The sequence below is a fragment of the Stegostoma tigrinum genome, chromosome 2, assembly GCF_030684315.1.
Source record: "Stegostoma tigrinum isolate sSteTig4 chromosome 2, sSteTig4.hap1, whole genome shotgun sequence".
Classification (NCBI taxonomy): Eukaryota; Metazoa; Chordata; class Chondrichthyes; order Orectolobiformes; family Stegostomatidae; genus Stegostoma; species Stegostoma tigrinum.
Genome location: NC_081355.1, coordinates 140,654,767 through 140,679,577, shown reverse-complemented (window position 1 = coordinate 140,679,577; position 24,811 = coordinate 140,654,767). Strand labels below are relative to the sequence as shown.

At 39.6% G+C, this 24,811-nt stretch overlaps 1 protein-coding gene across 4 annotated transcripts in view; it reads right to left on the bottom strand.

Moving 5' to 3' along the window:
- Positions 1 to 950: 950 nt before the first annotated feature.
- The window catches only part of lmbr1 (limb development membrane protein 1), a 282,617-nt gene continuing 258,756 nt past the window's right edge, over positions 951 to 24,811 (bottom strand). For all 4 annotated transcript variants that reach the window (XM_048557443.2, XM_048557452.2, XM_048557460.2 and 1 more), the window contains 2 exons: positions 9,495 to 9,656; positions 951 to 8,345 (listed from right to left, as the gene is read on the bottom strand). In XM_048557443.2, coding sequence (XP_048413400.1) covers positions 8,260 to 8,345; positions 9,495 to 9,656 — 248 coding nt within the window. In that variant the 3' untranslated portion in view covers positions 951 to 8,259. The remainder of the gene's footprint in view (positions 8,346 to 9,494; positions 9,657 to 24,811) is intronic.

Sequence of the window (24,811 nt, the reverse complement as noted above, 5' to 3'; positions counted from 1 at the left end):
TCAGCGCAAGTCACCGCAGATTGGCAAGCTTATTGTGAAAAAGGGCACACGGCACAGGCAGCGAAGTTTCTGAATACTTGAAGTTTACAGGCAGTGGAAGGCAAAAAGCTAGAAAAGCACGACAAAACTTGAGCCTAAAGATGGAAGATTTCAGCATATGCAATGCTAGGGATGAAGGTTTTACACAAACTATTTTCTGGGCTATCTTGGTAGACCTGATAATTCAGCTATTAAAATATAAGCACAGATATAGAAAAGAGTATTTAGTCTTCGGATAACTTTACCCAAATGAAGCTTCTGAAAGGACTTGAAAGACAGGATACATTACATGAAACACAATTGCTTTTGAAATTTACTTTAGGTAAATGAGTTTGAGATGCTAAATCTCAACTTGGGGAACAGTCCATTATGGTATGAGTTGATTCAAAAGGTAGACTTGATTAATATGAATGGCCTTTTGTCAATATGCATTTGTTAAATTTGCTAATCAAAGGAAGAACTCCCACCAGCCCCTGAACGTCTTCAAAAGTGGTGTAGTGAGCAGTCTGGGAAAGCCATTGTCTCTTTGTTTTCTGGAAAATATATTGCTATTTGAAATATTGGAGTGGGAGTGGTTCAATGCTGGCAACTATTGGACACTTCACAACACATTGCATGGCTCTGTATCAAACTGCTCAAACTACCTAGATAGCAAAGTATGGAGCTGGATGAACACAGCAGGCCAAGCAGCATGTGCTCCGAAGATGCTGCTTGGCCTGCTGTGTTCATCCAGCTCCACACTTTGTTATCTCAAATTCTCCAGCATCTGCTGTTCCCATTATCTCTGCTCAAACTACCCAATCCATCTTCCTTTCAAGTATGCTATTTCTCTGTGGCCTTTAATAGCGTAAAAATGATGTGGCAAAACATATTAACACAGTTCATTGAAATTTATTGTAAACATAAGTGAAGCTACAATGTAAACTTTGATTACAAACTATTTTACAAAAAAACTATGAAAAGATACAATTTGATGATACATTCACTTAGAGCCAGCAACGAAATATATCTAACATGCAATATATCAACAGCTGCAATACCCAAGATATACATCCTAGGAATCAAAATGAACAGCCTAACTAATGAATTGGCAGCTGCATGCTTGTTGTGTTTTTATAAGTTAAGTGTAAATAAAGTGTGTCCAAGAACAAAACGCTGTTTGTTTCAGAACAACATGTAATAAATCCACGTATGCAATAATTCTGACGATAAGGGAGCTACTGGATATCAAACAATATTTGACAAAATTTGTAAATGACTTATTTTAAATTGTGAAAGCTGAACAAAACATTCAAAAAAATTTGTTTGACAGTGGCTTTGAAGTAAACTAACATGATTTTTAATAAAAGCTTTCCTATTAACTGTCATTTCAAAAGGGTATAGCCACTGTAGTTATTCTCGCTTTTTTTTAAACGTCATAGCTATTATAAAGAGCTAGTTTTTTGGATCTCTCTCTTTCCAGGATTGACAATTTTTCTTCAACTTTAAAATACACAGTAACTGCAGATGTAAAAGCTAAATCATGTCAACAATAATTTTAGTTCAGCATTAAATTGGAAGTACTAACAGTATCATTCAGGTCACTATCAATGTATAACATGCAACACCCACGAAAAGGCAAGAAAATCCAATACTACACAAGGTCAGCTACAGCACAGTACTGTATGGCGCTCCCTTAGCTGAGCCTCGGCATCAATTTCAGAGGTGTACACAAAACTGTAGAGTGTGACATCTCCATTTCCTAAACGTTGCTCTCTCAAATAAACTTCTTACGATGTTGTATTGTTACTTCATGCCTATGAAGCAGAGTTCAAACCATGCAAACTCCCAAATTGGCATAGGCTTTCATCCTGTGCGCTGAAGCTACATTCACACCTAGTACGCCTTTGCTCATCCTCCTCATCCATTCCTGACATGAGATTTGGTTTGTAATAGAATCATAGAAGCCCTTCAGTATGGAAGCAGGCCATTCTGACCATCAATCAACACTGACCCTCTGAAAAGCATCCCACACACACCCATCCATAGCCTATCCCTGTAACCCTGCATTTGCCATGGCTAATCCACCCACCCTGCACATCCCTGTAACCTATGAGCAATTTAGCATGACCAAACCAGCTAATCTGCACATCTTTGGTCTGTGGGAGGAAACCCACACAGACACAGGGAGAACGTGGAAACTCCACCGAACCTGTTCAAATTTTGCATTTGGAATGAAGAGCAAAATGACTAACAAACAGATCACTGACAAATAAGTAACTCAACAAAACTTCAATTCCTATATCTTTGTTTTGAAATACTCTAATTTTTGTTCAGTTGCAAAATGTACTAATATACATATCTGATATGCTAATGAGATATAGACTTCAGAATAAAGTAAATATCTTCTCACCTTTGGTTGCAAACCTGTAACCCTGTGATGTAAATAACTTCAAACTGAAAAATCATTGAATATAAAGACATTCTGACACAAATGCACATAAATGTAACACACTGAAATGTTTAAAATTTGAAACAGGTTTTTCAGATAGTCATCAAATCGGAGAGAGACAGCTGCTTTTCATTCCTTTTTAATCAGACTTACTGTGTACACCGGCCTGCAGAAGTAGCTAGTTTATGGCTCCATGCAACCTATCTCCACCTAATGATAAACAGATAAAAATGAGAAGCTCCGTGTTTTAAATGGAGAAATGTAATTGGATTTAATGCACTCAGACCCATATCCAACCTTCCTGGTCTTCAATTAAATTGAATTCCATTGTTTTATTTTAATTTTTATGAGCAAAAATTAACATTATTTTAAGTAACACAACACAATGCCTACTTCAAAAAGCAGAATGGTTCTTCTGAAATAATGGAGTGCACATCTTGAACTTAAACAAACAGAACTCACTGCAAGGATGTAATTACAACTTTATAGTTTGTACAAAAAAAATTGCAGCTGCCAATTCACCAAACTACACCTATTCTCTCCTAAAAAAATGTTCACAACAGAAAACAACCTAAAGTGTTGCTTCACAGCCTAATTTTCAGAACACTTCACAGTTGGACCGATTGGATTTTCATGTATATTTTAAATCAGCTTGCTATAAATGCTTATTTTATATTAGTGATCCCACAACCAATTATTTAGTATGGGCATGTGTGCCAGGTAAACTACACATTTGTGTGCAGTTAAAAACATAGACCTTTACCCAACAGGAATATTACTGGCAGCACAAAATGGGCAATTCTAACAGAACACGGCAAAACAATCTGCGTTTTGCATTGCTATTTAATTACAATGTGACAGAAATACATATTTCCTTAAAAACAAGTTATATCACAGTGCACCAGACAAAAAATGTGATTTACCATAACAAATACCAGCATAATGTACACAAATGTTGCTACAAGAATGTGATCAGAAAAAATAAACTCAAAAATGATATTCAGCTGGGAGACAGGAAGGAAATCACAGTGAATTTGTCATTAACAAAGAAACTCTCTATCGGTAAGAAACTGGAAAGTTTGTAAACGTCTGGTTCAAATGATACCAGCAGGCCTTTTGGTCCCTGTGCAAATGATTGCATATATGGCTGAGTAACATCATCACAAACAGAATAAAGCTGAAGATATAGCAGATGAAAGTAAATAAGGTTTTTTTCAAATCGTCCAAAGTCAACATTGTTTTTTGTATAGGTCTCTTGCTTTCAGTAGCAACGTCAAAGTAAACCTACCAGAGACTTAATGATGATCATGATGCCATCACTGCCAAATCTGGAACTCTTACTGTGGTGTTGCTGTTATTGCACAAGATCCAAGGGCTAATGTTACCAATTAAATATTTTTAAAAAGTTAACAGCTGCCTGGTACTGTTTATTTAGCATTTAGAAGTTAATAATTTAACAGCAGGGCAGTTGTGTGTTAGGGATTGGTCTATAATGTGTTCACTACACACTTTTATACTGCTGTATTTTTTTCAAAAAGCCATTCTTCAAGTATCCTCTTAAATGCACAGGGCCCAGCCTTCATGACCAAGCTGGGCACTGCTGCTCAACACATTAACACAGAGTCCAAACACAAGGACTAACTCATGGCATTGAAATTTTCTTGAACAGATGACTTGAAACTGTTAGCGGATTCACACGCGACACTCATGACACAACTATTTGGCAGAATTTTGAGGGTTTTTTGTGTAAAGCTGGCAAAAGGATTATTGTGTGACAGCGGAGATGCTCGCATTCCACTTGTGTTAAAAAAAAAACCTTAAAACTTAATAGACGAAAACTCCTTCATATGTTCTCTGACAGAAAAACGGAAATATTTAATTCACGTGAAACTTCAAAAAAAATATCAGCAGACAATGGTTTGGTTTTGAAGGACAGAAGTAAACTGCATTCTTAGATCCTACAAACGTTTTGGGAGACTGTCATATCTGCCACAATGAAAATCTGATGACAACAAATCAAATCCTCTTAATGCATAGTCACTTCTACCATTAATTAAAAAGAAAAGCATAGAATAGGAGTCTGAACTTTGGCATCTAGTTCGATCCACTCACACGCAAGCTGACAAATAAATGGAATGGCTTGATGCATGGGACAACTTTCTCCCCATTTACTCCATATGTCCTGAAAACTGCCTTTATGAGTTGGATGAATACAAGCAAGTGTTTGCTGATGCTTCTAAAAACACCCCATGAATTTAGTGGTTTATTTACCAATAATGCTCATGCTATTTAAGAATAAATCAACCTACCTATCCACCTACTTCACAAAACATCATTGGGGACCAGCAAAAAAAGCCTCAGGAACTTAATCTATAATGAACCACAACAACTGCACTGACCAGACATGATCTACATTACAATTAAGGAATATGAGCTGCCATGAAGTGAAATCAAGGTCAAAATATGCAAAGTATTGCACGATTAATGTGACTGAAGAGAAGTTTGGATCAAAAAGAATGTAAACAATGAAGTGCTTGCCAACATGTTGAAGTGATAGTTACTCATCACAAATCGTTGAGGTGGTTCTTAAGTTTCCAAATCTTACAAACCAGTCAAATAGGACGTATGTATTTTACAGATTGTGTGTTTGAAAAGACTTAAGCTGAAAATATTTTTAAATTTCCCAATTCATTCAAAAGGCCAAGTTCAACTTGCTGCAGAACTTACTGAGCATAAAACACATTTCAAAATTTATTCTTTACATCCTTTCCCTAAAAGCAAAAGTTGACAGGAAAAGATTGTCAGACACTGGTGAATACAGCTTTCTTTCAGCTACTTGTTAGTCTAATTATTTGGTAACGACATGCCTTTTTGTTCACTCTAAAATCTACATACAAGGGTTTATGAAAACATCATAACTAATATAAACAGTTAACCTTGATGCAAGGTAACCAAGGTCTGCAAAATTCAGAAGAATGAGAGCATAGTCTTTGAATAAATTTGAAAAGCATGCCACATCTCCGAGAATGACACAGGCTACAATGGTATAATGTTGTAGTTACTGGCCTGGTACCCAGTTTTTGGATAGCAGACAAGTACAAGTGCCCGGATTATTTCACGGTTCATGGTAATGATATTAGAAATTGGAATACCTGTCATTATTCCCTAATAAATGACCAGAATTTGAACACACTAATTTGAGCTAAGAGTATTGTGGCACGAGTTTGACAGTGTGCAACATCCGAAAAAAATGCCCATAAGCCGAAGCACTCTTTCACAAATCCTATAAAGAATTCTAATATAATTCAAGGGGATTTCACTTAGATCACCTAAAGTGGTTACTGGGCACAAATTTAAAAATAAACTTAGAACTACAATGAATCAATGTACTGATAAGTAACAACAAAACCTTCAGCATTACCCCTTGCACATCCTTAGGGCATTACAATTACTTTACAATCAACGGACTACCATTGAAGGACGGTTGCTGTTATAATTTAGGCAAGGTGACACGACATGTTATAGTTTGGGGCGGGGGAGGGAAGGAGATTAAAACTTACTGTTTTGGGATGGCTGTTGACATCACCACAAATAAAATCAGCAGTATGGAAGATACCAAGTGAAGACAGAAAGGGTATACCATGTTTGTTAGATGTTGATAGACATCCACCTCTGCTCACCGCAAGGGCTGATTTACAAGTTTTAGTATGTGTTTCTTCCTTGAATTTCTTTCAGTGCATTTCATGCTGGAGATGAACTACAATGAAACATCTGATTTTTATTTATGAATTTCATTTTTTTCCCTAAAAATCCCTTCCTTATAATCCTTATTTTAAAAGAATTATGATTAATGCTTTAGAAGAGGATTAACCGCTCTTACAGCAATGAACCAAGAATTTAACGGTGGCAGAAGTAACTTCAGGAATAGATTTCAGCAAACAACTGGGAGACATCCTGTTTTAGAGACAGAATTTAATCTTCACAAAGCAGTCTCATTCATTGGTTGGAAAACTGGCCAGAGCCAAACATTACCTCTATTGGGGAAGGACTCGTATCAAGTGTCCATCAGATACTGGTGCCCTTTATCAGCATATTGGATCCCGGGGCAAAATTCCTTTCAGCACACTGCCAAAGAGTGGTGAGTCAAGAAGATGACCATAGCTCTCCATGCTCATCAGCAACAGAAGTGGTAGCTGCTACCAGTTAATTAACCAAAGGAAATGCCAAGAATTAATTTGGGACTTACACCCCAAAAGACTTGCGGGCAGGATTGGGGTCACTGGCCTGAGAGTGTCAGAAGAAAGAGCACAGTGATGGCTTTCTGTGGGCCTCCCAGTTTCCCAGTGTTGGGCTCCTTGATTAGGTAGCGAATGCTTTTGACCAAGTGACATCCCCATCATCCGGGAGACAACCATCCCAATAATAGAATTTGCTTTACGTGTTCTCCAGACAGTAATTTCCCTGTTCGTCACTGGTTAAATAGTGGCCAACTAGACAGGTAGACAGACCATCATTGAGTCTTTCTGCCTTGAAAATAATTGGGCAGAAGCAGGAGTGCAGCAGGGTCCCCAATTACACAGCACCACCAATCTTCAAATATGTCACTGGGGCATGGGTGAGGGAAATCTGCCCGAAGTTTCAAACCTGCATATCGTGAAGTAATTTATCTGGCTTCAAATGACAAACTCTCAGCATTAATCGTGTTTCTTACCCAAGTCATCTCTGTTACAACCAATTAATGACTAATAATAGGGTGGGACATTTTAAGATTCAAGATACCAGTCAAATTTATTACTGAGTTGCAGTGACATTGGAATTATAAACATAAGACTGATACTTATAATGGCTGTACATACATTCCTAGTCTTTACAATCAATGAAACAGAATAGGAAAAACAGGAAGCAGTTTCACTGCAATTTGTTTATCCAAGCATTGTGAAGACCACCTGTCAGAATAGGTCTAATAATATGCAGATCAGGACACTTTTGGGAACTGGGTTGAGAGAGGAAATAGCAAGTGTACTAGCTTCCAGTTGCAGCTATGAAGGGGGCATTCATCTTATAGCGACATTAATCCAGATCGGACCTCATTCAATAATTTTAAAAAAAAAACACAAAATTCTGTTTTACAACAGTAGATCGAAAACAGACCTGTCATAATGCAATGAGAGAGTTTAGCCAACAAACATTTCCTTTCTGATAAAACTGCATCCTTACTGCAATTTTAATGTGTCTGCATAGGATGGAGTCCAAGTTGGCGGAATTGAAATGGAGGTATTCTGTTCCAAAACCAGAAAATGAGAACGGCTCCACAATGTCAATCTAATCAACAGCCGAAAAACCACAGCTCCCTGGAAGAACATGCTTGCATGCCAAGGCTTCACAAACAGATCTCTCTTGGTGGCACATTTTCTAGTAGTAGTACTGGATGAGTGTTTTAGTGAGAAACTAGGCAATTACCTCCTCATGACTCAAAACATTAATCACACCCAAAGGAATCTCAAACCATAATCAAATGATCTGTAGAAGTTAGTCTAAATGCAGCATGATAATCCAAGCTAAGCACATTTAGCCATACCACAAACTCTTGCTGAAATGGAATGAGCCCCAGACATGTACTTCCTGTGCATTTCTCAGATAAAACTGTTCCACAACAGAACCCTTCACTGACTTTCACTAGCAGCTGAAAATAAATGACTGTCAAGACTCCCAGCAGAACTGAAGGGAGCGGAATTGTCATGTGGCTGAATTGTTTGCATCCTGAAGGTTGCTTGCCATGTTGTCAGGTATCAGAATGACTTTTGGTGTCCATTTGCAGAATGCAGAACCTTCTCTGACTCTTGTGTCCGATTTGAAAGGTGTAGACTATTCAGACCTGGACAGAAGAGGGGAAAAAAAAAAGTTTATGCCTATATTACACAAAGATCTTAATTAACAGTGTACAAACATTAGCCTTGCATTTTAGTGCACTACTATCAAAGCTAGTTAGATTCAGCTATGTTCATTATTTCAGCAGGAGAATTTAAGAGAGGTTTTCCAAATGGTTGCACTACACTAAACAAGTATCACAAAATTAAGGGTTCCAGTCACCTAACTACATTAATAAAGAAAATGATTTCCATGATTTTTATTTTTTGATCTTTGCATAATGTACAAGATTAAAATGAAATGGTAATTTACTGAAATTTCAGAGAAAATGTGTTTAGCTAGAAATACCAGAATTGTGATTTTAAGGTGAGAAGTTCTGATAAAGGAACACAGCGATAATCTTTGGAGGCTATATCACAGATTTTTCTTTTTATTCTTCTCAACGTTCGCACACCCCCCACCCCCAGCACGTTCTATTTGCCCAAAATCTATTATATTCCTAGCCTAGATAACCAAGTGTGGGGCTGCAGGAATACAGCAGGTCAGGCAGCATCAGAGAAACAGGAAACCTGACGTTCAAGGCTTCTATGCTGCCTGGCCTGCTGAGTTCCTCCAGCCCCACACTTGGTTATCTTTGACTCCAGTATCTGCAGTTCTGGCTGTCTCACATTCCAAACTTATTTCACTGCCCAGAAGTCACAGACCAGAATCAATAATTCTGTTTCTCTCTCCAGATGCTGTTGGGCATATTCAGCATTTTCTGCTTTTACCTGCTGCGTGCTGCATGAGATATAATACCACCCCAGTACAAAGTCAAATTTTCTCCTACAAAGCTCAAAACTTATTTTCCCAAGTAATTTCTTGGATGCTTTGGAGAAGTATTAGTCCCTGGTTTCTTCCAACATGAGCATTAGCAACTCATGGCTGAAAATCCTTTGTGGTCAACCTTGGAAACGAACTGCAGCAACAGGTAGTTGTAATAGGCTGTGTAATTTGGTTCTGACAGCAGCACCTCATGTATCCTCTACACTGATCTGAAACTAATCCTTGAAGTGTAATGACATCTTATTGATTTAATGCGAAGTATTTAAAAAATGTCAAGAGTACAGAAAAAAAGTTATTAGATTGACGGAGATTAATAGATAGTAGACCTTACCTAAAGCTTTTAGAAGTTCTTCTCTTACAGCAGATGTAAACTTTCGGATCAGGCAGAGAGACGTTACCACAGCAAATAATAGATTGTATGAAAGCACAATGTAAAAATTGCCCAGCCAATTGAACCTTCCAAAGTCTCCAAGTAGGTCAAATCTGGTTATCCCTGTTAAAAATAAGTATCACTGAGAATGGAGCAACATCAACTCCACACAAAAGAGATAACAGATTAACATAGTGGCACATTGTGATATAAAATTGCATTTCTGTACATCAGATAGCAAGTTGCACCTAAGAGTTTGCAACATCAGGAACCTACAGTAAAACATATTTTCATTTTATATTTAGCTGTGTCATACTTTGTATAACTTCTGCAACTATAACTACTGCAAAGCAATATTCAAAAGAATTCACATTGTAAATGCAGATCAATACCTAAGAAGTCAAATTGCACTTGGCATATTTCAATTTTTTTCCTCCAGTTTTCTCTAAGTTGCAGAGGTTAATATTTGCCTTGAGAAACACTGGATACCAACTTCCATCTACTGAGATGTGTGGCAGCTGCAGGCTGCCATTTAACAAAATGAAATAGCATTCCTCAGTAAATCAACCTGAAATCTGCTACTTAATTGTCAGTGCTCTGTTTTAGCTATGTCAGTCTTTTTATATTTTACTGGAGTGAGAATACATTGGACCAGACTGCTTCTGTTTCTAAACAAAAGCAAATGATATTGAAACAGAAAGTAGAAAGAAACTCTAACAGTTGAATCCTGGATACGTTAATGCTTTGTAAATCAATATAAAATATACATGTTGTTAATACATAGTATGTTTCTAATAACCGTATCAAGTAACTATTCGTGTAATGAAATGCCTACTGAGAGATTCTAAGCCAATACTAAAATATTGGCACATCACATCCAATCTTGTAAAAATGCAAGCTTATTTTAGGAAGAACAGAAAAAGGCAGTGCATAAAGTAGTTCATACACATCCTGAAATGTCCATCAAGAGCATGATTCAGTCACCATAAATTTTAAATTAAAACTAACTTACTTCTAGCAAGGAACAAAGTGGGTTAACAGGTACGGCTTGGACAGAGTGAGAAGCTGCAGGTTTGTTGTGTGAAGGAATCTTAAAGGTCAATATAGTTCTAAAACTTTAGTCTACTCTCCATATGGCAGTTAGCTGTTAAACAAGTTTAATTTAAAATTTAAATTTAAGTAAGTTTAAATACCTCCCAGCCTTAGATGGGAACAGTAAAGTCTCTATACTGGCTGGCTGTGATGCCAGCCCAGTTCATCCCCTCCCCGCCACCCCGCATCACACAACCAGCCCAGCCTGTCTCTGCCTCCCTAACCGATTCTTCCTCTCACCCATCCCTTCCTCCCACCCCAAGCCGCACCCCCGTCTCCTACCTACTAACCTCATCCCACCTCCTTGACCTGTCAGTCTTCCCTGGACTGATCTATCCCCTCCCTACCTCCAGTTTCCTCCCATAGTCCAAAGATGTGCAGGCTAGGTGGATCGGTCATGCTAAATTGCCCGTAGTGTTCAAACGTGTGTGGGTTGTGGGGGATGGGTCTGGGTGGGATGCTCTAAAGGGGTGGTATGGACTTGATGGGCTGAAGGGCCTGTTTCCACACTGTAGGGAATCTAATCTAATCTAGTTACTTCAGTTACAGTAAAATTGACTCTGAGTCTCAGGCAGTGTAATCCACAGCTTGAATGAAGCTTGAATAGTGTGAGAAGCTGAAAGTTAATTGTGAAGGAAGGATGGGGGCAAAGAAAGAAATGACCTTCACTTTGCTACCTTCTAGTATTTGCTTGTTATTCCTTGTTTCAGTACAGGAAGGGTGATTGGTAAGTTATTCTTCTTACGTTAATTTGTAAATTTTAAAAAGTATGACAAGGCAGCTTGGCCATGCAGAATGTGTATCTTGTTGCACATGGGAGGTTGTGGCCGCACCACATCCACGTGCCCTAAACAAACATATCCACAGGCACCTGTCTGCAAGCAGGGTCACCAACTGCATAAATGTGAGTTTCAGGCTTTAGAATTGAAGTGGTGTTGCAAGTGTGAAGTTGGATGAACACAGCAGGCCAAGCAGCATCTTAGGAGCACAAAAGCTGACGTTTTGGGCCTAGATGAAGGGTCTAGGCCCGAAACTTCAGCTTTTGTGCTCCTAAGATGCTGCTTGGCCTGCTGGTTCATCCATCTTCATACTTTGTTATCTCAGGATTATTCCCAATTTCACATGGCAGTGATCAAAAAAGATGATGACTCAGCAATCGAACATGTGATTGGGGAACTGTTATGAGAGACAGTATCAGATTTATTAAGCAGGCAGGACTTGTGCACAATGAAAGGGAAAACTCCTGAATACTTTTTCCTAATTCCCTCTAGAACAAGACCCCACCACTAAACATCAAGCCGCTGTTTTCAGACTGTTGTCCTTATTTCTGGAGATTTTGCCTCCACAGTTTACCACCTTGCAATTCCCTAACTTTGCACAACTTGCTCCCATCATCTTCTGAAGATCTTTAGACAAGACTGACCTGACAGGTTTATTGTTTCAGTCTATTCCTGCCCTATTGATCCTACCTTTTTCTTTGAGCTTTTTTCCCCCCATTGACCTGCCTCCTATTTCTGTTTATCCTAACTTGTATAAGGGGACCAAAACAGCTCAGCTGAGTTCTGACAAATGCCTTGTATAGTTTACTAATAGTTAGCAAATGTTTTCCAATGGCTAGAAAATCATCTGGCCAATATACTAAAGACATGGCCACTAACACCATGTCTTATTAAGTGGTCTAACATGGGGTACCTAATCAAATAGCTTCTGAAGATCTATATATTACATCCACAGCTTCCCCCTTGTCTATCTTTCTTACCTCCTCAAAGAACTATAATAAATTTGTCAGGCATGATTTCCTCTTCATGAGGCCATGTTTAACTATGCTTGATCATGCTATGTATTTTTAAATGCTCTGTTTTAAAATAGAAGCTAACACTTTCTCAGTAATAGAAGTTAAATGTCTGGCCTATTGATAAGTCTTTTTCTGTTTTTCTTCCCTTTTTAAATAAAGATGTCCCACTGGCAGTTTTCCAAACCTTTGGGACTTTTCCAGAACCTAAGGACTCTAAGATTACTAACAGTGCATCCACTACCTCTGTAGCTATGTCTTTTAATATCCTAGGATGCATCCCATTAGGCTCAGGAGACTTATCAGACTTTAGCCCCATTATTACCCTAGCACTTTTTCCTCTAGTGACAATTTTTGTGTTTCTTTCCTCTCTTCTGTTTCTCCTTGATTACTTAGAAATTTTGGAAAGCTAGTGGTATCTTCTACTGTGAAAACAGAGATAAGACCATTCCAGAATAGAATTGCAGCATTCACAGCACTTTGCTTTTGTTTTAAGGATTGGGTTATTTTAGATTTAGTGTTAAGTAGTGAAAAGGGCTAATCAGTAACCTTGTTCTAAAGGAACATTCATGAAACAGAGACCGATGATAAAATTTTGCATTAAATTTAAAAGTGATTTTGTTAAATCTGAAACTATAGATTTAGATCTGAACAAAGCAACCAATGAGTCTATGAGGGATGAGTTACCTATGTTGGATTGGGAAACTGCACACATTTGTCGATTCACAGCCAATTGCAAGAATTTAAAGAAAGTCTCTCCATTCCGCAAAGGTGCAAAAACTCAACAGGGAAGGTGAATCAACCATGGCTGGCAAAGACTGCATCAAAGGAAGTTTGTCAGAAAAGTGGCTAACCTAAGGATTATGAGCAATTTTGAATTCAGCAAAGAATGACCAAGAAACTCAAAAGTGATAAAGAAAGGCAAAGGTGAATATGAAAGTAAGCTAGTGAGAAAAATAAAGGCAAACAGTAAAATCTTGTTTAGCTTTGGAAAAATAAAAAGACAACGACAAATGTCCATTACAGGTGGACAAAGTCAGAAATCACATGACACCAGGATATAATCCACCACAGATTATTTGAAAACACAAGCTTTCAGAGTCTCAGTCCTTCTTCGCTGACACCTGAATGAGGACTGAGACGTCAAAAGCTTGCATTTTCAAATAAACCTGCTAGACCATAACCTGGTGTCGTGTGATTTCTGATCTTGTCCATCCCAATCCAACAACGGCACCTCCACATCACTGTTATAGGTGGATATAGGTGCATTTAGAATGAAAAATAGAGAAGTGGCAGAGAATGTAGACAACTGTTTGCCTGTCTTTACAGGAGTTGCAGAAAATTTCCTGAAATACCAAGGAAACAAGGAAACTAACTGAAATTTATACTAGTAAAGGAGTAGTATTAAAAAAAAATTAACTGGATTGAAGGTTAATAAACCCCATGGACCAGATGAGCTACATATGAAAGATTGAGGAGGTGGCTACAGAGTGTGTGGATGCACTGTTGTTTATCTTTCAAAAATCTAGATTCTGAAAAGCTTCATAAAGACTGTAAAGCAGCAAATAAGAAAGTACTATTTAAGGGAGAGTGGGCAAGATGGGGTATTTAATAATAGGAAATGAAGAAATAGCTGAGGCATTAAACAGGTATTTTATGTTGGTCTTCACAGCAGAGGACTTGAATAACTTACCAGTAATTATTGTCAAGGAGACTAAGGTAGGTGTGGACTTAGACATGATCATTATCACCAGTGGTGATAAAGGTAATGTTGGTCAAGCTGAAAGTAGGCGGATCTCCTGGGCCTGATGGAATGCATCCCTGGGTACTAAACAAGATGGTAAGAGTAATAGCAAATGCAGTTGTGGTAATTTTCCACAATTCGCTGGACTCTGGGGCAGATTGGTAAACAATGATGACACTGTTCAAAAAAGGAAGTAGACAACAGACGGGGAATTACGCATCAGTTAGCTTAACTTCTGTAGCGGGGAAAACGACTGAATCTATCAAGAAAGAAATAGCAGGTTATCTAGACAGACAATGCCTCATTGGGCAGACGCAGCATGGGTTCATGAAAGGCAGGTCATGCTTGACTAATTTCCTGGAATTCTATGAAGACATTACGAATGCAGTGGACAATGGGGATTCAGTAGATGTGGCGTATCTGGATTTTCAAAAGGCATTCAACAAGGTGCTGCACAAAGGGCTGCTGCATAAGATAAAGGTGCACGATGTTACAGGTGATATATTGATATGGATCGAGAATTAACAACCAAGCAGCAGAGTGTGAAGTTATCCATTTTGGTAGGAATAGCAGTAAAAGGGACTATTACTTGAATGGTAAAACAAAAAATTACAGCATGTTGCTATGCAGAGGGACCCGGGTGTCCCTGAGCATGAATCGCAGAATGTTGGTCTGCAAGTACAACAGATAATTAAGGCAGCAAATGGAATTTTGTCCTTCATTGCTCAAGGAATTGAGCTTAAAAGCAGAGAGGTGCAGCTGTGTAGGGTACTGGTGAGACCACACCTGGAGTACTCTGCGCAGTTTTGGTGTCCTTACTTGAGAAAGGATGTACTGGCACTGGAGGGCGTACAGAAGAGATTGACTACGTTGATTCCAGAGTTGAGAAGTTGGCTGTAAGAGGAGAAGCTGAATAGACTAAGCTTATATTCATTGGAATTTAGAAGAAATGAGGAGGATCTTACAGAAGGATATAAAATTATGAAGGGAATAGACAAGATTGAAGCAGAGAGGTTGTTTCCAATGACAGGTAAAGTTAGAACAAGACGGCATAGCCTCACACTTAGGGGGGAGCTGATTTAGGGCTGAATTGAGAAGGAATCTCTTCACCCAAAGGGTTGAGAGTCTGTGGAATTCCATGCTCAGTTGAGTAGTTGAGGCTTCCTCATTGGATGTTTTTAAAGCTAAGATAGATAATTTTTTTTGAATAGTAAAGGAATTAAGGGTTATGCTAAGACTGTGGGTAAGTAGAACTGAGGCCATGAAAAGATCAGCCATGATCTTATTGAATGGTGGAGCGGCCTCAAAAGGTGCCAGCTGGCTTACTGTTGCCCCTGGTTCTTATGTTTTTACCAATTACAATCCAGTCTACTCTCAATGACTAACGAAGTGATGGACTGCGTCATCAACAGTTTATCAAAGGGCACCTGCATACTGATCCTCAGTTCGGTTTTGACCATGGCCAACTGGCTCCTAATGTCATTACAACCTTGATACAAACTTGGTCAAAAGAGCTGAACTTGAGAGGTAAGTTCAGAGTGACTGCCTTTGACATCAAGGCAGCATTTGACCAACTGCTGCATCAACCAATCCGAGCAAATCTAGTGATAATGGAAACTGGAGGAAACTTTCTACTAGTTAGAGTTACAACTAGTACAAAGAAAAATGGTCACAGCTGTTGGAGCTGAATTATTCCAGCAATAGCACATCACTGGAGGTGCGCATCAGGGCAGCATCCGAAGCCCGGCTACCTTCAGCTGCTTCATCAATGACCTTGTCTCCATTATAATATGAAGGTGGGTCTGTTCACTGAAGACTGCACAATGTTTAGCAGCAGGTAATAAAGCTGTCTGTGTCTATACAACAAGAATCTAGATAGCATCCAGCCTTGGGCTAAGTGGGAAGTAACAATACTGCTACTGTATGCTCACAAAGGATTTGAACAGAAAAGGATTTGAACACAGAAACACACTTGTCCTTGATTTAAATTGGTGTGTGTTCTATTGCTGCATTCAACAGTGCTTCAATGTCAGATCAAATTCAAACATTACCAGTTTGTGCACAGCATCTATTTGATCACTCAAAGAAATGGAAGTACTCAGCAATACTGGCTACAGCTATGAAGAGAGCAACTGATTAAATGTTTGACAAATTTGACTTCTTCAGAAATGATTTTCATTTTGATATTTTTAAGAAGAGGAAATTACAAGTTTTGCTATAAAGGAGGAGATAATAACAAAAGGATAAGTCTGGGAAAGGATAGAAGGCAGGAGAGATTAAATCATATAAATGCCATCTAACAAATTAAAAACTGGTGTGGCCGTGGTCACAGCAAATAAACATAGCATCTGTCCAGAATGAACGTCAATCTACAAAAATATGTCCCCCATATTTAAGATAACAAGATAACATGTCCTGCATACTAAGATAATCCAAAACGTCAGCATTGCTGCTCCTCTGACGCTGCTTGGTCTGCTGTGTTCATCCAGCTCTACACCTTGTTATCTCAGATTCTCCAGCATCTGCAGTTCCTACTATCTTCTCCATATTTATATGCTTTCAGAAGAGTTAAGATTGGACGAAAATGTTAACTCGGTTTCTCTCTCCACTGATGTTGCTATACCTGCTGAGTTTTTTAGCATTTTCTGCTTCTCTTTTCAATTTCCAGCATTCATAATACTTTGCTTTTATCCACTGACTATGATGCTTTGTGTTTCAGTTTGCTTTGCAGGTAATAGAAAGGTCAGTGCATGATACAGTGAATTGTCAGTTTTCTGGAAAACAGTCAAGCATATGGGCCAAGAAGAAATGCTACTTATACTAAGTGCCTTGTACTGTTAGCTACAGCTGCTGTGACTTGAACTCCATATAAAACTCAACACAAATGTTAAATTCAACACCAAACTATCGAGACAAGCTCACATTTTACACACATTGATGAGTGAAGAATGTCCATTTTGCAATAGTGTGTGGTTGGATGATTCCATTTCAACAGTATTTAGTGTTTACTGCAGTGTGAGAATGATCAAAAATCGTCTTGAAGTAAAGCTACCTAAGAGTCTGGTTGTGCAGGGGTAGTGGCCTCTGGAGCGGAAGGCCAGGTTCAAGGCCCACTTTTCATGCAGGTGTGTCCAAACAGCTTGATGATTTTTTGTAAAGATCTCCATTAGAACATTGAATAGTACAGCACAGGAATGGGCCCTTCAGTCCACGATGTTGGGCCAAACATAACACCAAATTAAACTAATCTTTTCTGCCTTCCCCTGCTCCATATTCCGCCATTACGTGCACATTTGTGTGTTTATCTAAAAGTCCCTTAAACACCCTTATCATACTTGCTTCCACCACCACCCATGGCAGCGTGTTCCAGAATCCTATCACTCTGTAAATAAATTTGCCCCTCGCATTACCTTTGAACTTGCCCACTCTCACCTCAATTGCATGCACCCGAGCATTAGGTCTCCGTTGCTGACAATCTATTCAAGCTAGTAAAATGAAAACCGCAATTTTTTCAAATCAGTGAGGATGCAGAGGTGGGGTGGACAAGGTCAAAAATCACACAACACCAGGTTATAGCCATACTACACCTGAGGGAGGAGCAGAGCTCGAAAAGCTAGTGTCTTCAAATAAACCTATGAGTGATAGTGGGAACTGCAGATGCTGGAGAATCCAAGATAACAAAGTGTGAAGCTGGATGAACACAGCAGGCCAAGCAGCATCTCAGGAGCACAAAAGCTGACGTTTCGGGCCTAGACCCTTCATCAGAGAGCTTTATAAACCTGTTGGACCAAAACAGTGATGTCATCTATGTATTTTTTAAGAAGTTGTATATATTTAACCCTGAAGAAATTATTGCCAGGACTTTGTTAAGGCATCAACCAGCAGCCAAAGAACAGGCAGGGAACCCCAATCAGTATTCAGGTGGGAACAAACTGACAAAAAACTTGTCCTCCAGTTGTCATTCTACTTAAGTGGCCACCAGCAGCAGGCCTTACCCTATCAAGGAGTCAATAGCAAAGTCAAGGGCTGGGGAATGTCTTTCAGCAACCTCCATCTGACCCAAAGTCAGGTCCCTTAATCAAGCACACAATGCTCAACTAAATTGGACACCCCTCTCCTCCGGTTATGATTCATCAGATGGTCTTCTGAGGTTTAGGAAAGCCTTGCAACCCCATTTAATCTCTGAGCCACCTCTTAACTGCGGTGGGCTCAGAGATTCTGAACATCAACTTGCTCATTCGTGTGCCAAAATAAGTTTCAGCGAAGCCCATCGCAAACTGGAGGAACAACATCTCATTTTCCACTTGGGGACCCTACAGCCCTCCGGACTCAATATTGAGTTCAACAATTTTGGGGCCTAAACTCTCCCATGTCCCAGCCCCTCAACACACACACCATGTTACCACATAGCCTGCCACTACGCACCCCCTGTTGTTAGTCACTGACAGTCCCCATTAACAACTACTCACCCTCCTAGACTGATCATTAGCAATTCCTGTCTGTCCAACTGTCTTTCTCTCCCTTTGAGCTCTATCCTATCATTTACTCCCTAGTCCACCTACCCCTCTATTTTCTGCACATAAACTGACGTTTTTCCAGTCACCATAAGTTCTGAGGAAGGGTCATCAGGCCCGAAACGTTAACTCTGTTTTCTCTTCCACAGATGCTGCCAGACGTGCTGAGCTTTTCCAGCAACTTTGTTTTAGTTCCAGATTTACAGCATCGACAGTTCTTTTGGTTTTTATTTAGCCAAAATAAATAGTCTGTCGGTGGCAGCTTGTAATCTCACATCAACCCCTCTGCCCACCTGCTTAATTAGAGGAGGTTTTACTGCCATCAGTACACTGTTGGAGTAGCAGATAGCGAAGGGGACTGTCAGAGATTACTGCAGAATATAGGTAGATTGGAGAATTGGGCAGATGGAGTTCAATCCAGACAAATGCAAGGTGATGCATTTTGGAAGATTTAATTCAAGAGCGAACTATACAGTAAATAGAAAAGTCCTGGGGAAAATTAATGTTCAGAGCAATCTGGATGTTCAGGTCCATTATTCCCTGAAGGTGGCAATGCGGGTCAATAGGGTGGTCAAGGCGGCATACGGCATGCTTTCCTTCATCGGACAGGGTACTAAGTAGAAGAGTTGGCAGGGCATGTTACAGTTGTATAAGACTTTGGTTCGGCCACATTTGGAGTACTGCGTATAGTCCTGGTTGCCACATTACCAAAAGGATGTGGATACTTTGGAGACGGTGCAGAGGAGGTTCACCAGGATGTTGCCTGGTATGGAGGGTGCTAGCTTTGAAGAAAGGTTGAGAATATTAGGATTATTTTCATTAGAAAAACAAAGATTGAGGGGGGGCCTGATTGAGGTCTACAAAATCATGAGGGGTATAGACAGAGTGGATAGCAAAAAGCTTTTCCCCAGAGTGGGGGACTCAATTACTAGGGGTCATGAGTTCAAAGTGAGAGGAGGAAAATTTAAGGGAGATATGTGTGGAAAGATCTTTACGCAGAGGGTGGTGTGTGCCTGGAACGCATTGCCAGCGGAGGTGGTAGACGCAGACACAAGTATCTTTTAAGATGTATCTGGACAGGTACATGGATGGGCAGGGAGCAGAGGGATACAGACCCTCAAAAAATAGATGATAGGCTTAGACGGAGGATCTCGATCGGCGCAGGCTTGGAGGGCCGAAGGGCCTGTTCCTGTGCTGTAATTTTCTTTGTTCTTTGTTGTGAATCCTCTCACAATCAAATGGGCCTGGCTGCCATGTTTCCCAATACAATGGGCTGTGTAACAAATCCAGCCCAAACCATGCCACCCGAGAGTCACAAGTATTCTTCAAACATGTTCCTGATTTGATTAATCAATCATTCTCTGCTAAGTTCCACTTTAAGAGATGTAACAAAATTTCTAGCTGAAGATATAGTTTTGGTTAAGAGACATTATGGTTGTTAGAAGACAGTTTGATCTCTCTTCAGAAGTGAAAGTTTGAGGCAATTTGATGCAGGATTTGCAATCAGTCATTCAGATCTAGTCAATGCCAAATGACATTCAAAATCTAAAATCTTAAATAGCGAAGGATGGTCAAAATATTCACAAACATTGTGCTGTGCTAAGGACTTTTGTTAAGAATCTATCAATAACATGCTCACTGATGCTGTTTGGGTCCTGTTGAGATCACTCAGTGGCAGAGGTCAGTACAGCCTCAATCCAAAGATGAGAAAATAAATAAACTCAAAGACATCAAGGCAGCACTTTATCATTAAGAATCTCAAGATATTTACTCTCCACTGACTGGAGTCATACCTAATACAAAGACAGTTCTGAGGAAGGATCACGAGCATCTCTGGAAAGAAATCAGAGTTAACATTTCAGGTTGAGTGACTCTTCCTCATAACTGTTCTCTCAACCCAAAATGTTAGCTGTGATTTCTCTCCCAAGGTGCTACCAGACCTGCTGAAGTTTTCAGCAATTTCTACTTTTGTCTTTGAAATATTACCACTTTATCTTGTGCAGAATACCTCGCCTCTGCCCTGCTCCTGTACCCATGGCATTTATGTAGCTGAGTATTGAAAAAGAATCATGTTGAACTCAAACATTAATTGTTTCTCTCTCCACAGATACTATCAAGTTTCTCTAAACAGACCTGCTGAGTTACTCAAGCATTTTCATAGAATCCCGACAGTGTGGCAACAGGCCCTTCAGCCCAATGAGTCCCCACCGACCTTCAGAGCATCCCACCCAGACCCAACACCCTATAACCCACCTAATCTACGCATCCCTGAGCACTATGGGAGGCGAAAGAAGTGTAGATGCTGTAAATCAGAGACAAAAATAGCAATTCCTGAAAAAGCTCAGGTCTGGCAGCACTTTGGGAGAGAAAGAGAACACTTATGAGCATCTCTGGAAAGGAATCAGAGTTAACATTTCAGGTTGAGTGACCCTTTCTCATAACTGTTCTCTCGACCCAAAATGTTAGCTGTGATTTCTCTCCCAAAGTGTTGCCAAACCTGCTGAGCTTTTCCAGGAATTTCTATTTTTGTCTCTGATTTACAGCATCTGCAGTTCTTTCGATTTTTATTTGGTCATATTTTCACCTGTGGCAGTCATTGTGACACTACAAAGTATTTACAGCAAGGAATCAAATCATTTAGCCCAATACCACACCAGCATTTATGCGTCATATGAGCTTCATCCCACAAATCTCCAAACTCCAACATACCCTTCTATTCTTTGCTCCGTCATGTACTTTTCCAACTTGCCCTTCAATGTGGCTAAGCAATTCACTGCAATTACTTGCTTTGGTGTCAAATTTCACATTATTATCATTATCCAGGTAAAGAAGTTTCTCTTGTATTCCTTAACAGCAATGAGGTACTTCATTTGAAGATACCATCATTGCAGGTTGGATATCAAACCATGATGAGGCAGCGTACAGCAAAGAGGTACACTGCTTGGTGGCATGGTGTGAAGATAATAGTCGCTCTCTCTCAACAAAAGAGCTGGTCATTGACATCAGAAAGCAAGGTGGAGGGCACACCACTGTCTACATCTGTGGTGCTGAGGTCGACATGGTTGAGAGCAACAAGTTTCTAGGAATGATGTTCACCAACAATCTGTTCTGATCCACCCACATTGATGTGACAGTCAAGAAAGCACAATAACATCTCTACTTCCTCAGGAAGTCAAAGAAATTCGACATGTCCGTAAAGACATTTACCAAACTTTATAGATGCACCTGCATCTGAATGCATCACAGCTTGGTATGGCAAATGCTCTGCCCAGAACTTAAGAAGTGAGTTGTAAACACAGCCCAGTCCATTAGGCAAGCCAACGTTCCAGCCACTGACTCCATCTATACTTCTTGCTGCCTTGGGAAGGCACTCAAAATGATCAAAGGCCCCTCTCTTCCAATCTCTTCTGTTGGGCAGAAGATACAAAAACTTAAACACACGTACCAACAGATTCAAGAACAGTTTCTTCCTCACTGTTACTTGACTTCTGAATGGACCGATAAAGTTATAAATTTAATATTGATCTCGCTCTTTGTGCACCTTCTCTGCAGCCATAACATTGTACTCCTCGGTCTGTTCTATTACCCTTATGCACTTTGTATGGTATGATCTGCCTGTACAGCACACAAAACTAAACTTTTCACCATACCTAGCTACACGTGACAATAATAAATCAAATCAATACATTTAGATGAACAGTAAAATGTGTTATACTTGAAGTTTGTGATACCTTCAAGGAACAAAGCCAACAATTCTGATTCTGGACAATCACTGCACCATTCCTCGCCTACAGCAAGCAATTAGATTGTGGGTTCAAAGACATATCCTATGTAGACCTTTATTTGTATTCAAAGATCCAGTCTTTCAGGTACTACTTTATACAAGGCTTATTGTCTATTCCACAGCCATTGACAAGACAATGTATTGAAAGGATATAAAAATAGTTCATTGAGATTCACATGCAGCTGAGGGGAGCTTCTGCATACAGTGATAGATTAGGAGAGGTGAACTGAATGATTTTTATTGTCATCTTCATCTGGTTGTAACAGAGACTGCTCTTCTAAAAGAAAATATTTTCCTATTTTCTGTCCCTTTAGGATTAAAGAAAAGCTTACTGCTTTACCAGGGAAATGGCTCTTGACACACATTCAATAAAGAAAAAGCAAAATGAAAATTACAAATTACTTAAAGTGAAAGATATCAGAATTAGTTCATGTGAATTAGAAGCCCAATAAATCAATATCCAGTTAAGATTCTATCAGGTGGCAGTGCACAATGGTCCCTTTTCGCACAAGTTCCAACACAGTCAAATGATTGCTCAATTGTAACAGTGGTTTGCAGGTAAAGCACAGGTGATGTCCAGAAATCAGACCACTGGGAGATAATGAGAACAGAGGTAGGCATTTGGCGAAGACTGGAGCTGCTTACAAGCAGTTAAATTAATTATACAGCTTTGTCGTTTGATAAAGATGGGTCAAATAAACTAGCAGCTACAGTACATGACTGGAGTCGGTGGGTTGAGAACTTAGTGGATTTGGCGTCCCTCAACAAAATCATTCTGTATTGCAGCAGATAACTGTGGTAATGATGGGTTTCAATGGTCTCTCTTGTTCAGAACTGGCAATGGTTGACATATCATGGCTAACCCTTTAGTGTTGGCTTGACTAAAATGTTCAACATACATTCCTGGAGATGAGCTTGCTTTTGTCTTGGTTGCTGCTAGAACTTTCTGGAGGAGTCAACTTGCTCATTCTGTGCTTGACAGCAACCATTTTTTTCTTAGCCATCAAATACATCAGAAAACACATCAATGTTAGGGTCCAAGCTTTCTTCCAGAAATATTTTAGAATGAAAGAAACCTGAAAGATTAATGAAGATTCTTCTATTAAGCAGAGGGGAAAAAGTGCTATAATGGGTGTCAATTACAGTAGGTAGATGTATGAAAGGAAGAAGAAATGCAGAAGATGATCTTCTCTAGTTTTGGATAAAGTCTATGATAACAAAGTGCCTATATCAAGTCTCAGGTTGATTCAGAAGCTGAGTCATGTGATGTAACTTTATTAAGGAGGCAGTAAAATTCTTTCAACGAAAATCTCATCCAAAGTCAGTTTTTTTTTCCTCCCATGAAGGAACAAGTAATGCTTTGCTCCAGTATACCTGATAGCAGCCTGCTTTGCGTGTTTGCAATGTTTAGCACCCTTCATAAGTCCCTCAGATACTGAAACAGTGTATCTCCAAACGTAACAGACCTGGTCAACATCCAGAGTTTGCGCTGAAAAGTGGAAAGTCACATTCATGCTGCATAAATGTGAAGCAATTACCAACTCCAATCAGAAACAAACTTAAAACCAACCCTATGGCATTCAATGGTGTTACCATCACTGAATGCACAACATCCTGGGGATTGCCATTGACCAGAAACTCAACTTGACTTGCCATATAAATAAAGTGGCTACAAGAGCAGGTCAGAGGTTCGGAATACTGCAGGATGTAATTCACCTCCTGACTTCCCAAAGCCTATCCCCACTTAGTGGGGAATGTGATGGAATAACATAAGATAATATAAGAATGAGGAGCAGGAGTAGACCACCTGGACCCTCGAGCCTGCCCCACCATTTAATAAGATCATGGCTGATCTTTTTGAGACTCAGCTCCACTTACCTGCCCACTCACCAAAGCCCTTAATTCCTTCACTGTTCAAAAATTTATCGAGCTTTGCCTTTAAAACGTGCAGCAAGGTAGCTTCAACCACTTCACTGGGCAGGGAATTCCACAGGCTCACAACCCTTTGGGTGAAGAAGTTCCTCCTGACCTCAGTCCTACATCTGCTTCCCTTTATTTTGAGGTGATGCCCTCTAGTCCTAGTTTCATCTGCTAGCAGAAACAACCTCCCTGCCTCCACCTTATCTATTCCCTTCATAATCATATATGTTTCTATAAGATCTCCCCTCATTCTTCTGAATTCCAATGAGAGTATAATCCCAGTCTACTCAGACTCTCCTCATTATCCAACCCTCTCAACTCTGGAATCAACTGAGTGAATCTCTTCTGCACCCCCTCCAGTGCTAGTGTATCCCTTCTCAAGTAAGGAGACTAAAACTGCACACAGTACTCCAAGTGTGGCCTCACCAGGAC